At 49.9% G+C, this 14,542-nt stretch overlaps 1 protein-coding gene across 1 annotated transcript; it reads left to right on the top strand.

The window, feature by feature from the left end:
• The first annotated feature begins 1,427 nt into the window (after positions 1-1,427).
• On the top strand, positions 1,428-8,616 carry LOC149365995 (uncharacterized). Its single transcript, XM_089549781.1, has 2 exons — positions 1,428-1,461; positions 5,080-8,616. Exon 2 carries the CDS (start codon positions 5,312-5,314, stop codon positions 8,096-8,098), a length of 2,787 nt encoding a protein of 928 aa, XP_089405907.1. The 5' UTR covers positions 1,428-1,461; positions 5,080-5,311; the 3' UTR covers positions 8,099-8,616.
• The last annotated feature ends 5,926 nt before the right edge of the window (positions 8,617-14,542 follow it).

Genomic DNA, 14,542 nt, shown 5'->3' with positions numbered 1-14,542 from the left:
TCCCGGCTACCGCATTGTTTTATACCGGCCCCACTGTGACTGTGAATTCAGTTGCGGCCGTTGGTACAGTTCCATGTTCCATCGCTTCTGTGACGCGAGCGACCGAAGTCGCAAAAACGAAACTATGACGCGAGCGGCGTCGTGGGGGGGGGGGGGGGGGGGGGCGCTGCTCGAGATGAGTTCGCGCGTGTTGATAGCGACGCTTTTGTTGTTGATAATCCTCTCTTTCCCTCATCACCTGCTGCTGCTGTCAGCTATACGTACCATACACAGAGCACAGATCCAGCTCTGTAATTGAAACATGGGATGAGATCGGTGTTTGCTCTACGGAGATGGATAAGTGCCAGGCCACTGCACGAAATGTCGTAAACTTTAGTGAACTCCACTGGCAGCTGCAACAAAAGCATGAAAAGGAACCGTTAGCCGATTCCATTGGCGCTTTAAAACGATAGCGAAATCCATGTCCCGAATATCACGACAACTAACACCTTATTTGAATGTACGCCCCCGTGATCGGCTGGCAAGCGGCCGTCTCATATAATGCTATCGATGTTATCAAATCTTCTTTAAGTTCCCCTTCTTCAAGCGTATACGTCTATACAATTGTCATTCTCCAAAGAGCAACACTCTACAGCCTACTCTGAGAAAGAGAGCCCTTTTCTTTCGGAGTGAAAGGGGAGTGAAATGATCGCCAAACAGTTTTTAACACGCCAGAGAAGCAGGCGCGTTTACTACGGAGTATATTTTATGCATTGCTGGATTAAACTCGCGACGTTGAGCTAAGCAATTACGAAAGCCATCCACTGAGCCATCGTGTTGGGCATGACGACTGCAAGGAGGTAACATCAAGGATTGCACGAGGGAGACAAACACGAACACAGGACGCCAGAAAAGCGAGAACGCGGTGACGTTTGAAGACAGCAATAAAAAGAGCCGCGTAGATACGATCCTTCGCAATAACACCATTGCATCCCGATAGATCAATCGTCAAGGTGCTTTCGGCAGCAATTTTTTTCACTTGTGTAGTCTTTAATCAAACTTGTGCGCAATATATTTTGCCTAACCCCAAAACACTGAAAATTCACCCTCCCAACGAACGCATTATTTTCCGTTGAAATAAATCTGGAACCCACGATATACTTAATTAACAGTGCAGATCGGAACTGGTGGCGTTAAGGCGGGGTGTCATTCTTTTAGCTTTCACCGAAAAAAAAAACCTTAAAAACTAACTCGATTTTCCCATTGATCTTTCTGTAGAAAATTTCTCGCTTGGAGGCGCCGGTCGCCTACCTTTGAAATCTTTTCCTGAAACTAGACTAAATCTTTCCTGATACAGCCTGTTCAATGATAAGCCGCATGAACGCCATTTTTTTTAGCTTCATGGCAGCTAGCGCCATTTGCCACCTGGTGGTCAAGTACGGCTGACAGCTCACCGTGTTCGAAAGGATTGGTGTGGAACAGGTACGATCTCATTCGCATAATTTAATTCACCACTGCACATTTCGCTTCGCCATAACGTGGATGCTGTTGGTTGGCGACCAGAGACGCTTGTGAAACGATTCAACCTACCCAGTTACCTTGACACAGTTCCACAGCCGTAATGACGCATCTTGACGACATGCCAACTCCAGAAGGTCTGTTGCCTTCTGTCCCCGCGCGAAAATTCGATTAATTCGGTCCTTAACTGGGTTTCATCGCAATGCTACATTGTTTTAAAACGACTTAGAGCAGTTTGAGCGCCTAGGGTATGGTGGGTGAAGTGGAATGGCATACGTGGTTTAATGCCTTCAAGGTGCACATAGGCTATGGGAGACGCCGTAGTGGTCAACTCAGGATTAATTTCGACCACCCGGGGCACTGGCATCGCACAGTACAGGGCATTTTTGCATTTCGCCTACCCGCCGCGGTGGCTCAGTGGTTAAGGCGCTCGTCTACCGAGCCCAGTACCCGGGTTCGAACCCGACCGCGGCGGCCGCGTTTCGATGGCGGCTAAACGCTAAAGGCGCCCGTATGCTGTGCGATGCCAGTGCACGTTAAAGATCTCCAGGTGGTCGAAATTATTCCGGAGACCTCCACTACGACACTTCTTTCTCTCTTTCCTCTTTCACTCCCACGTCCCTCCCTTTCCTAAAGGCGCGGTTCAGGTGTCCACCAAGATATGTGAGGCAGATACTGAACCATTTCCATTCCTCAATAGCCATTTATTATTATTATTATTTCCCCTCTCTCTAAATGCGGCCGCTGGGGCGCTCACCTCTTACCGCTTATTTTGGGTCGCTAAGCATTGAGGCAGGTTGAGCGTGCATGCAAAGTGCGGATTTCGGAGCTCTTTGGATATCGGAAGCGCGCAGCGGGTTTGTACCAAGCACGGTTACGTAGCCTGCTACGGCATGCACGTGACGATGACAAACAGGTTTGGTTTGGTTTATTAGGGTTTAACATCCCCTAGCGGGAGCCGTCCGCGCGGCGCTGTTTTTTTTTTTTTTTGCTTCTTGCTAAGAAGGGGAGGAGGTTGCGCTTTTACCCTCTCCTGGTTACAACGGACAACGACGACGGTGACGCCGCGAAACGCAGAAACGGGTGCCTAAGAGCTGCGCTCTAAAAGTGCATTTATTTTGTAGCGAAAGCTACATTGACCACAAACTTGCGATTTCGCTGTGGCGGTGCTCCGAGGAGGCACAGAGACACCGACCTTGAGCCGTCGCCTAGCAACCGCCGCAGCTGGCGGACGCCGCGCGCTCTCCGTGCCATCTGGCATGACGTCACACCGCGTGCCTCGCCGCGGAGCCGCCGCCGCCGTTTCGTATGGCGACACCGCTTGCCTCGTCATTGCGCTCGCCTCCGCTCGCTTCGCCAGCTGTGTTGCATGCCTGATAACGTGTCGGAGGATTGAAAAGGAGAGCTCGCGTGCGCCGCAACCACATTGAGGCGGCATATTGCAGAGTATGTCAAGCGGAAAAGGGCGGCGGATGCTGCCAACGTCTCCGCGTGGACATCGGCCACTGGTTCGATTGCCTTTCGCTCCGTAAACCCGGCTCAGCCGAGCTGAGCCACAGCCATTTTTTTTAATAATACATTTAAAAATACACAAGAAAGATTTTCGATTTTGAATTTTGTTTTCTTAATCACACATCTTCTCTTAATCACACATTGGCACATTAGTTTCCCATATTGAAGCGAAAGCGAAAGTTTCACTACGCTAGGCAAAGCCGTGTCTGGAGATTTCGCCTTTATTTGACCTTCTGATAAAGGAAAGGGAAGGTGCATAACTAGCCCCCTGGGACGGTGGCCACCTTAGTCGCGTTTTAAGCTACGAAACCCATGAAGAGAGGGAGCTTCGAAAGCAAAAGAAAGGCGCATAACTGCCCCCCGGGACAGTGGATACCTCAGTCGTGCTTTAAGCTACCAACAGCTGTGCGCTGCATGCGTTTGCATTGACAACGTTGTGGCACAAACGCGGCACTGAGGCCATAGGCACCCGCCGCGGTGGCTCAGTGGTTAAGGCGCTCGTCTACCGATCCGGAGTACCCGGGCTCGAACCCGACCGCGGCGGCCACGTTTCGATGGAGGCGGAACGCAAAAGGCGCCCGTGTCATGGCCCGTGTGCTGTGCGATTTTAAAGATTCCCAGGTGATAGAAATTATTCCGGAGACCTCCACTACGGCACCTCTTTCACTCTTTCTTCTTTGCGCCATTTCCTTTCCTAAAAAAAATTCCTATTTCCAACCAGGTTCAGCAGTAATTAAACAGCACCTAATTTTTTAGTTGGTGGTGGTGGCAAAAACATTTATAAGGAAGGGACAGGAGGTATGCTTGGATCAGCCCGTAAGGTACCGATCCTTTTAAGCACTAGGCGGAGGTCCCTAGTGTGTGACCCTAGTAGCGGTGGCCGCCGCCCGAGCGCAACCTTGAGGATCACGTCTGGTTGTTTTTTTGGCAGTGGGCTGTGTTCAGCAGCAGTTAAACCACACCTAATTTTTATGCATCTTTGAGAAACGTAGCGCGAAAAACGAGACGCAGAAAAGGTGAAGACAGGACACGAGCGCTTTAGTTGCAACCTTGAGGATCAGGTGTGGTTGAGTTTTTGGCAGCGGACTGTGCTTTATCTTGAAATCTCTTTTGCAGCAATACTTAATTACAACAGTTGAACAACCAGGGAATGGAAACAAAATAAATTTCACAACTTAGACATCTGTATCCTTGGTTAGACGTAAACCGTATGCTGCTGTGGAGAAGAGTTCAAATAATTCTTGAATTTCATCTAACAGTGCAACGTCCATAAGCAATAAACCCATAGCATATTACTGTAAAGTAGTGCTTTAGCACAGCACACTGTAAATTAGTGCTTGGACAGTAATCATTCGAGCAGGAATTGGCATGAGACACTGAATTCTATTGAATATACGGAAACTGCGTGCAGCTTTTTGGAGGTTGGAGGTGGATCCGCCGCGGTGGCTCAGTGGTAAGGCGCTCGTCTACCGAGCTGGACCCGGGTTCGAACCCAACCGCGGCGGCCGCGTTTCGATGGAGGCGAAACGCAAGAGGCGCCCGTGTGCTGTGCGATGTCAGTGCACGTTAAAGATCCCCAGGTGGTCGAACTTATTCCGGAGACCTCCACTACGGCACCTCTTTCTCTCTCTCTTCTTTCACTCCTACCTTCCTCCCTTCCCTTACGGCGCGGTTCAGGTGTCCGCCGAGATATGTGAGACAGATACTGCGCCATTTCCTTTCCTCAAAAACCAATTTACCAATTTATCAAGTTTTTGGAAGTGCGTTGAATGTGAATTTCATGAAAGATCCTGGTAACCCTAGGTATACTACTAAGGATGCATACACAACAGGGCGACATGTGCAAATTTCAAATAATTAGGGCTATCCTACATCAACTGCAGGTTTTTCCTGTGTGAGTGCTGTGATATTACCTTGGATGCAAATATTACGCAGCCCCATCGTCTGTGGAAGCACTTCTGTCTACACTAGTTCTAGTACCTCTCGTTTAGATAATATTACAAAAGTAGTTCACTTCTATTAGATTAAGTAATGTCTGCCTACTCTCCTAACCCATTTCTCAATTTGCAGGTTCTTCCAGTCGGACTAAATGATGAACAGAAGACTGGGATGCAGCAGTAAGATAACTCCAACACCTGTCCAAGCCCTTCTGCTCCAAGTGCAGTGACTTCTTCGAGAGCCAAGGATTGCTACGTGCTGTGCATATCATTACCCTGTCATTGCTTACCTGGAGAATCTTCCAGCCCAACTGTCTGCATTTAAACAACTGTCTATTGGACGTCGACATTCAGACCTCATAGGTATGCAACCCTCCGCACGGCCTTTCCAGTCGCAGCACGCTATGACAGGGGCCCACGTTCGAATGCGAAGTAATAGTGGCACATTTCAGTTTAGTTTGACAAATCCTCAACTTCTGCCACGTGAAGGTTACCCAGTTAACGTTAACTTTGAACAACCAGGAAGAAACCCTTCCAGTGCGTTTCATTACAACAATGTCCCAGTTCAACATTTGCGCATGCAGAGAGTTGTTCAGCCCTTTCAATGTTCCTTCTGTGGCGAAAAGCAGCCAGACAGGTGCGCCCTTCTTAAGCACCTTGACAGACATAACAAGCAGGTGACGTATGAAATAGATCTCTTACTTGAAGAATTATCCAGGGGCCTTGGCACAGGTCAGCCTGGTCAGGATATTAATGTGCGAGGAGCAGTTTCCGGGCAACAACGCACCTTGGATGAATACCCCATTCATCGGCATCCTGAAGAGAGTCAAAGAGGTGAAAGCTTGGAGCCATCTCAGGTTCTTGCGCATCGTAGTGGTCTTGAGACCTGTGGACAGGTCCCAACTATGGAGGTAACTACTGAAAGCTATAGTGGAGCTCACACCACCGCACACCAGGATATTAATGTGCGAGGAGCACTTTTCCAGCAACAATGCACCTTGGATGAATACCCTCTTCACCGGCATCCTGAAGAGAGTCAAAGAGGTGAAAGCTTAGAGCCATCTCAGATTCCTGTGCATCGTAGTGGTCTTGAGACCTGTGCACAGGTCCCAACAATGGAGGTAACTCCTGAAAGCTATGGTCGAGCTCGCACAACAGCACAACCATTGCAGTGTATCCTACGCATTGACACGACTACCATGAACGTGGAGATTCAGGAACCAACTCCCCATAACTGGGAGCCTGGCAACACTGCGAGCTTAAACTTTAATTTGCAGCGTCAAACTACAAAACCACACAAGACAGATTCACTGGTGGAGCCTTGGACATCAAGTATGTCTCTTGGTGTCGAAGAGCAGGCCTCGATGCAACCGATCATGGAGCTGCATCAGACCCCACCCGGACATGAGCTGGAGAATCAGGTGGAATATACTGAATTCAGGCACAGGAATGAAAGCATGGCGTCGAACGTCCCGATGCTAGCAGTGCCTCCTGCAAATGGGAATATCTCGCTTTACGCTCAGGGTACGTCTTCTGTGCCATGTGTTGAAAGGCACAGCACATCGCAAAACAGCGAAAGTGCGTCTAAACGAGTTTCCTCCGTGGAAATATCTGCACTCGGTCTGTCATTTGAGGGCGACACCGACCACACTGAAGATGTCGGCAGCAGCCACAGCGATGATAAGGCGCCGGTGTTATCTGTGCCGTTTGAGATCGACAACAAAATACGTGCGCTTGAAGTGTCTTGCATGGACGAGCCAGCGCTTAGCAAGACGCCACTGGGCAGTGACGTCAACGTAACCAATGTATGGACCAAGCGCGAACCACAAGAGGAAAACATCACTTGCGCCGACGATGCCTCTAACGGCACAAGCCAGACACAGCTTTCGGAAGAGCAAGCAGTCTCTCCTGACGAGCAAGAATACTTGGCCTCTCCATGTGCTGTGAAGCCTGAGCCCAGTCCAGACAGGTACGAGCCGGAAGACGCGAAGAGTGGGGAAGAGCCGTCGGAGCATGAAAGCATTGCCAACGCGCCGTCTCCGGACTCGTGCGAAAATGTCTCCGACGATCCACGCACACTTTCCGATGGCAGTCTAGCCGGGGCTTCCGGCGATGAGAACGAAATTTGGAGCTGTCCCCTCTGCTCTAAGGTGCTGTCTTCTAAGAGCAGCTTGGAAAGACATCGCCTTCTGGTGCATCTCGGTGCTAACGCCAAGCAGTGTTCGTTGTGCTTCGACGTACTACCGGACGACTCGAGCCTCGACAGACACCGTCTCCAGGTTCATCGCCCAACCAAAACCGTTCGTCGTAAAGCCAAAACCGCCCAACCTGAAGCCGAAACCGACCAACCTGAAGCCAAAACCGCTCAACCTGAAGCCAAAACCGCTCAACCTGAAGCCAAAACCGGTCATCGTGCAGCCAAAACCGCTCATAGCGCAGCCAAAACCTTTATATGTACCCTGTGCCCTGCGGAACTGTCATCCAAGTCTAACCTCCAAAGACACTACTACTCGGCGCATAACGGTGTCAGTCCGTGGAAATGCTCGACGTGCTCGACGACACTGCCGAGCTGGTCCAGCCTGGCCAAGCACCGCCGTACCGTTCACGGCCAGACCTGGGTGTGTTCACTCTGCTCGAAAGTGCTGTCCTGCAAGTCCAGCCTCGAAAGACACCGTCAGCTGATGCACTCCGAGCGGCCGCTGCTGGAGTGTCCGCACTGCTACAGGACATTCAGCTGGAAGCACACTCTGGACGACCACATTCGCACCCACACGCGGGAGAAGCCGTTCGAGTGCCACCTGTGCCCGAGTAAGTTCGTGCGTCGTGGCGCTCTTGCGAAGCACTTGCGTTCTCACACCAACGACCGACGCTTCTCCTGTCACCTCTGCCCGAACTCCTTCTTAACGAGAGACCACCTGACGCGCCACCTCCGTAGTCACACCAAGGCGAAGATCTACGAGTGTTGGGTTTGCTCCGCGCGCCTGTCCACGAGCTACGGTCTCGGTAAGCACCTCGTCAATATGCACAGCAACCACCAGCTCTACGTCTGCGCCGTCTGTGATAAGAGGTTTGGGAAGGAAAGCGACCTGAATGTGCATGTGAACAGGTGCCACCCCTCGGCTGACCTGCGGGCAGACGCAGCGCCGGTTTGAACCTGGTGGACAGCTTGTCTGACATGGACTGTTTGGCGCTCCAACGAATGCAGTCTTTGTTGAAAGTATTCAGGGTATATGGCGCGCATCTGGCCTAGGCGTCGGCCCGTACTGTGGTAGCCCTCGAGCTTTGATTCGAGGCTGTAAGAATTTATATTGAAACAGGGTCATCTGTGCAGTATGGGTGTCCCGCCCTAGAGCGCGCGCCGACCGCCCCGGCCACGGTCGTTAAGTGTACTGAATACTTTTGACAAAAACTGTACAGCTTCCCGGGTTTTGGTCGAAGGACGTTCTGCTTGTCTGTGGCGTGTTTTGTGATAGCTGTTGATACTTTCGTATACCTTGGCTGTATTGTTTACGACGTGTGGCTACTTTTGTGAACTTTCGCAGCTGTTAAGACTTTCGTGGCGGCGGTTCTTTGCCTCTCGCAGCGGACCACTGTGTTCCCGGGCAGCGTATGATACTGTCATGTGGGCGTTCTTTTCAACAGAATAAAATGAGGAGTAGGGTGCAGTGGAGGGATGTATATGGCTGTGTTACCTCATTATACGTGGGCTATTAGACTCATTACAAGCGGAGTCCTCTGACCTTGAAAGTTGTTGTTTGAAAGGTAATTGAAAAACGATCTTTCCTGCTCATATGACAATGCATAATTCCTCGCTATAAAATTACTTTCTTATTATAAATATGTTGCCCGAATCATACAGAGGCTTTCCATCATCCAGAACACCATAACAGTTGCCTCAGGCCAGACTTTTTCGAACTTTCCATGCTGTAAAAAAAAAGTTTACACAATTGTCCCATCAATTTTTCCAAAGAAAATTTCTCGCTTGGAAGGTTCATGTCGCCTAGCTGTTACAGGAGTAGAGGCGCATAATTTTATATGTGTTCCCTCTCTTTAGAGTGATGCGCAGCACGTAAGAAAACTGACAGCCACGTGGATTGCGCCAACAAACGGTAGATAATTTATCTGAATTATTTTCTCACGCTGTTTCGGTAGTTTCGGTTTCAACAGCCAGACGACGGATGTGACGTGAAAGACTCCTTCAGATGACTTAAGGCGTACTAACACTGCATTATGGCCGCTGCTTTCTTTAATTCATCGAACCCCTGTCTTTCGGGTCAGCAGCCGAGCGCCGTAACCCATGAGCCACCGCGACGGTTCATATGCCTGAATGGGCATATGAACCTAACAAACAAACTGCGCAGACCACAGAATGGGTGGTCAATGTATCCTTAATTTGTAGTTTGCTCGAGTCAGTAATGTTTAGCGTGGACAGCGATGGGGCACGCAGTAGGGATGTATATGAGGTGTTGTTGTAGATGAAGCGCGGTAAGGGCGTAGAGGTATAGACTCGTGCAATGCCGCTGCCTGAGCGCAGTAGGCACTAGAATCAACACGCAATCGAAAGCGGCCCTCGTGACAAAGAGCCCCGCGGCCTCAAACGCCGCCCACAGCCGCAGTTTGAGTGCAGGACCCGTCCGTACTGTATGTGCAAGCCTTGGATACGCGAGTACTGGACATCATGAGTAGAGCAGTGTGAGGGAACCTAGCATTTTTTTTTCTTAAAACTGCGTAGGTTTAGAAATCTACGAGCTTAAGAGGGTCGAATGTGTGAAACTTGCAGGTAAAGCATACGAAGCCTTTCTGGGATAGCACTTGAAATAGTTAAGGCATCGCCGATTAAAATCCGGGCGCCCTTCAAGCTTCTCCGCAGCGCACAACGCCAAGTGGGGGGCGCATGATGACGTCATCGAAGGTATCGGTACATTTCCAACGCACAAACGCCTGCTTTGAAGGAAAAAAGAACGCCACCGAAGGCAAACAATGTCGAGAGTTGTTTGGCAGCATCTAACTAGTCAGGGCAGGCAGCGGCTGACGACAGCGGTAATTTGAAATCATACCTTCCGTGACGTCACGCTAAATTTCCCTGCAGTCCTCCGGTGCATTGAGGAGAAGCGCAAAATTAAATCGTCGATTACGTCGCTGTTTTAAATGCTAGTGCAAAAACACTTGGCATGCTTTACCTATAGCCTATATAGAGTTGAATGCTTGAATATCGCGAAATTCTGAAAACAGTGCTGCAGTTGCCCTTTAACGGTTGGTCAAGCCACGGTTCGTAAGAGTACCTGACTTGAGGAATAGCTATGCCTTCGAAAGTTATCGAAATTCTTTGGACCAAAGCCGGCATTCCGTGAGGAACCGGGCTGAAGAGAATTGGAGTGGTGTGTTATTGAGAAGAATCTGCAGAGGAACAGTCCTAATGCGATAACCACCTCACAGCGCTAGCAGAGGTGTCCATTGAACCAGAGTCCTTCTATTAAAGGACTCCGGTTGAACGCTTCAAATAGTTTTATGCCGGAAGTCCACTAGACCAGTCCACCAAACAGGAGACACGTATATCAGGCGGGGGTACGACCTGAGTGTACAGGCGGTGGCAAGTAATAGTTCATTGTTGAGAGGGAAATGGGACGTGAAGAGCGGACTTTAGCCTGTTCACGGAGAGAATCGGCAAACGAAGGAGAGGTGGCGATCTAGTATGACCTTTAGGATTTCAAGGTGTGGACGGAAATGAGCTCCGCGGCCATCAAGACGTACCGTTCATTGTGCTTCTCCATGCTGCCGACTCCGTGAGTGAATATAATACACAAAAAAGTTTTCACAGCGGAAATACATCGGCATTAGCGGTCCAAGCAGCCACTCTGGCTAGAGCGTCTGCTGAGGCCGCTTCCAACTCTCACCGCGTTTCGGCTGAAATGAGTAAGGTTGTGTCATCGCGGCCCCCCTGTAGCATAGGGCAGCGTAGAAGACCCGAAGTCACGTCATTCCGTAGAGGGGGCGACAGAGGGGAACCTTGAGGACTCCTTAAAGATGAATGGGCTTAAAGACTAATGGGCTGTCCCGTCCCACCGGAATGCGTGCTTTACTCTCCGATATATTAGAAGAGTGGAAAAGACATTATAATGGTTGAAGGGAACTAGCAGCCTATAAGAAACGCAGTTCTAACGGGTGCCAGGCACTGTAAAAATCACCCTTTAAATCAGCAGAAACAAATACTGCAGCTGCGGCCGCCGCGGTGCATCAGCGGTCGCCGGCCGCGGCGGTCGAATTTCGATGGAGGCGAAATTCTAGAGACCCGCGTACTGTGCGATGTCAGTGCGCGTTAAAGAACCACAGGTGGTCGAAATTTCCGGAGCCCTTCACTACGGCGTCCCTCATAACCTGAGTCACTTTGGGACGTTAAACCATATAAACTAAACAAAACTAATGCTGTAGTTGCCCGCCCAGCCGCAAGAGAGTCGAATTTCCAACGAAGTGAAACCAAAGTTTGCACAGCACTTCGACCATGTGTGAAACCGTATACATGGGTGGAGATCATTGCCGGTATGTAGAAAACGGCAGAGTCGCACATAAAGTAATCGCCCTAAAATTCTGCCGAAAACGGAATTCATGCAAATGGGGCAATATGAACAAGCGTGGGAAGGAGGGCGTCCAGTCTTCGACAGGAGAACCAAAATGCCGCGGCGCCAGCGAAGGGGGATAGTGCGCCAACCGTAGGGCGGAATTAAATAACCAGAGAACGAAATGAGGAAGGGCACGAAATATACCCTGAAATAGATGCGACGTTAATGCATCAAGGCCGGGCGCAATCCGGGGACTATTGGCAGCAACAGCCTCCAGCTCACAAAGTAAAAACGGCAGGTCGTCCGGCGTACACTAAACACTAGTAATGCCTATGCGGGAATAAAAAGGGAATAAGCTGTCCTCTAGCGCACCCTTTTCAGGGCAGGCTATGCTGCCAAAGTTCCGGAGTAGATTTAGAAGCTTATTCTTGGCAGCGGAGGTATATTCCCACAGCGAAGTAAATTGATGCACTTAGCAGTGGGAGGAGGCTTTCAAACGCAGAATCGGATACCTCGAAGTTATGAAATAGAGGAGGTTGAAACTCCGGCTAAAATCCACGTAACTGCTACAACTTCGCATGTTTGGAAGAGGGAATTTGTTTCCTTTGCCAGCCGTAAGTATTCCGCATTTTTACTGATGGTAGTCTATTCCACGGCTTTGGCTGAATACCCTGCCCCTTAAAGGTGCACTGAAGAGGAATCCGAACTCGTCTTTTTGCCGCGGGAACTCGATCTAGACGTTCCGAGCATTCTTAGAAACCTCGATTTGTTGCCCTGTGTGGCTGATTTTCCTAATTAAATCGAATTAACGTCCGGCTCCCGCCTTTTTATTTTTAATTCTCCCTCGTACGGTGGGCGGAGTCGACCAACGCGTGGAGTGCCTTTCAGCCAGTCCCGCGGCGGCTTGCCGCTCTGCTATCGGCGGAGTAATACGTAGTAGTCCGTAGAAGCAAATAGTCCGCGCGTATTTTTATTTCTTCGGGCTTATTTTGCGGCTATATTATCTCCGAATGAAACTATTTATTCACGGAAACCTAAAAAACAAAATAAAGCGAAAGCAACGCCTCCACGGAGCTGGCTGCAAGGCACTCCACGCGTTGGTCGACTCCGCCCACCGTACGAGGGAGAATTCAAAAAAAAGAAAGGCGGGAGCCGGACGTTAATTCGATTTAATTAGGAAAATCAGCCACACAGGGCAATAAATCGAAGTTTCTAAGAATGCTCAGAACGTGTAGATCGAGTTCCCGCGGCAAAAAGACGAGTTCAGATTCCTCTTCAGTGCACCTTTAAAGGGAGTGCAATAGAGGACAGCTTACTCCCTTTTTTACTCCTTTAGGGTTTAGACTGTACGTGGAGAGTAAGGGTGAAGAAGTAAAAGAAACGAATAGCCAGATGGAACGGGGAGTCAAATGAAGGATCATCAATTGCAACCTGCATGCGCAGGAGCAACCGGACAGACTCTTGCCGAGTTCCATCGCCAGGAAGATCTAAAGGAAGACGGAATGCGCACGGGTGAAAGTGCTGCGTCATAAAAATTTCTTGGCGCCATCGTGCGCCGTAGACATCAAATTGCGCCTTAAATTATTACTGGCGCCATCGTGCGACCCACAGGAAACGTAGCGCTAAAGCTTCGGCATAGTTTCGGTTTCGGATTTTGCTTTACTATGGTTTGGCTGAAGCCATACCTTTGTTGCACACAGCGGCGCAGTGCCAGTGGATGCTTAGTATCATGGACCGGCGGCATGGTGGAATTTCCTTGGCTCCTTGGAATTTCCGCTGCGTTCTTGAGTTTTATCTGTAGAGCGGGATATAACTAGACGTAGAGGTATGTAGAGATATAACTATATATAGGTAGAGCGGTAAGTGGAGAAGGCTCGATGTCTCCGCGGACAGCGGGCAGCAGTTGAGCCTGGCGACAGTGGTGCCTTGGTCGGAAGCCCATCTTGGCGACCGTTCTTCTCGCTGTTCTATCTAGCACGATCGCCTTTCCGCGGGCCCCACGTTCCAGCGCTCATGAAACGAAGCTGGTTCAGCACTTTAATCATGTCTGTTACTGCACTCACGACCTAGCGCGATCCATTCCTCCTACGATATACGATCACCAAGCATTGTCTTCACTAGCATATAGTCGCCCACGTCAAACGAACACTCAACCCCTTGCGTGAAATCGCGTTGCTCCTCCAAATGTAGTACCTGTCTACGTTACACGGCACTGTAAAAGTCAGGCTTGAGCGAAGACAATTTCGTACTTGGATGACACTTCAGGAATTGTTCGGCGGGCGGTGTTCCGTTGCTTCGTCCAGTCACGCTGCTTGGCGCGTTGAGGAATAAGCTCATAGAAAAAGCTGTCAAGACACTCTTATAGCGAACATTGCGTAAGAGACCCAACTTTCGAGCACCTGCTTGAGCAATGCTTTTAACGCGACAGCGTAAAGGAGCTTGTGTCGCAGAAAAGTCGACGTCTTCGTCGGCGTCGTTGGGCGTGAGCAACAAACCCACGAAAAATCATCTGAAAAGCAATCTATAGGATGCAGATGGGCCACCTAGGCCACGTGGACTTGTGACATCACAACTTGCCCACTGTGACACGTGGTAGTTCTATTAATGACTGGTCGCAAAAGGTTTCTCGGGAAACGCAACCTCACAATTTTGGGACGAACGTTGTCGGGAAAGCTGGCGCCACATTCAGGTCGGCCAGTACGACATGTATACGATTGTCTAAAATGGCGGTGCCCGGGTGAGTCGTATCATATACTTCATACCTTGCAGCTCCACCAATCAGAAAGGAAGAAAGTAGAATGTCTCATCAGGCAAGTCTACCAATCAGCCTCTCATCTCGTTACCCCCCCCCAATGGTCATACGCCTTCCTTTCCATTGAAGGACTTTCAACTCAATTCTTAGCGATTCCAAGACAGCCATGCAAAATTTTGCGAAAGGTATACAGTTCACGCTGTCGCCATCTGTACTCTAGAGACAGACCAGGCTAGCATCAGCCCGCTAGATCCCAGTTATAAGGGTCCCTACGCACTTGTCCCACC

This window comes from Amblyomma mixtum, chromosome 1 (assembly GCF_055824585.1).
Source record: "Amblyomma mixtum isolate Tamu chromosome 1, ASM5582458v1, whole genome shotgun sequence".
Classification (NCBI taxonomy): domain Eukaryota; kingdom Metazoa; phylum Arthropoda; class Arachnida; order Ixodida; family Ixodidae; genus Amblyomma; species Amblyomma mixtum.
Note: the sequence above shows the minus strand (reverse complement) of the source record. Positions and strands in the feature narration are given on the sequence as shown.

Coding starts and splice junctions, on each gene's coding strand:
- LOC149365995 (XM_089549781.1), top strand. CDS start 5,312: ATGCAACCCTCCGCACGGCCTTTCCAGTCGCAGCACGCTATGACAGGG.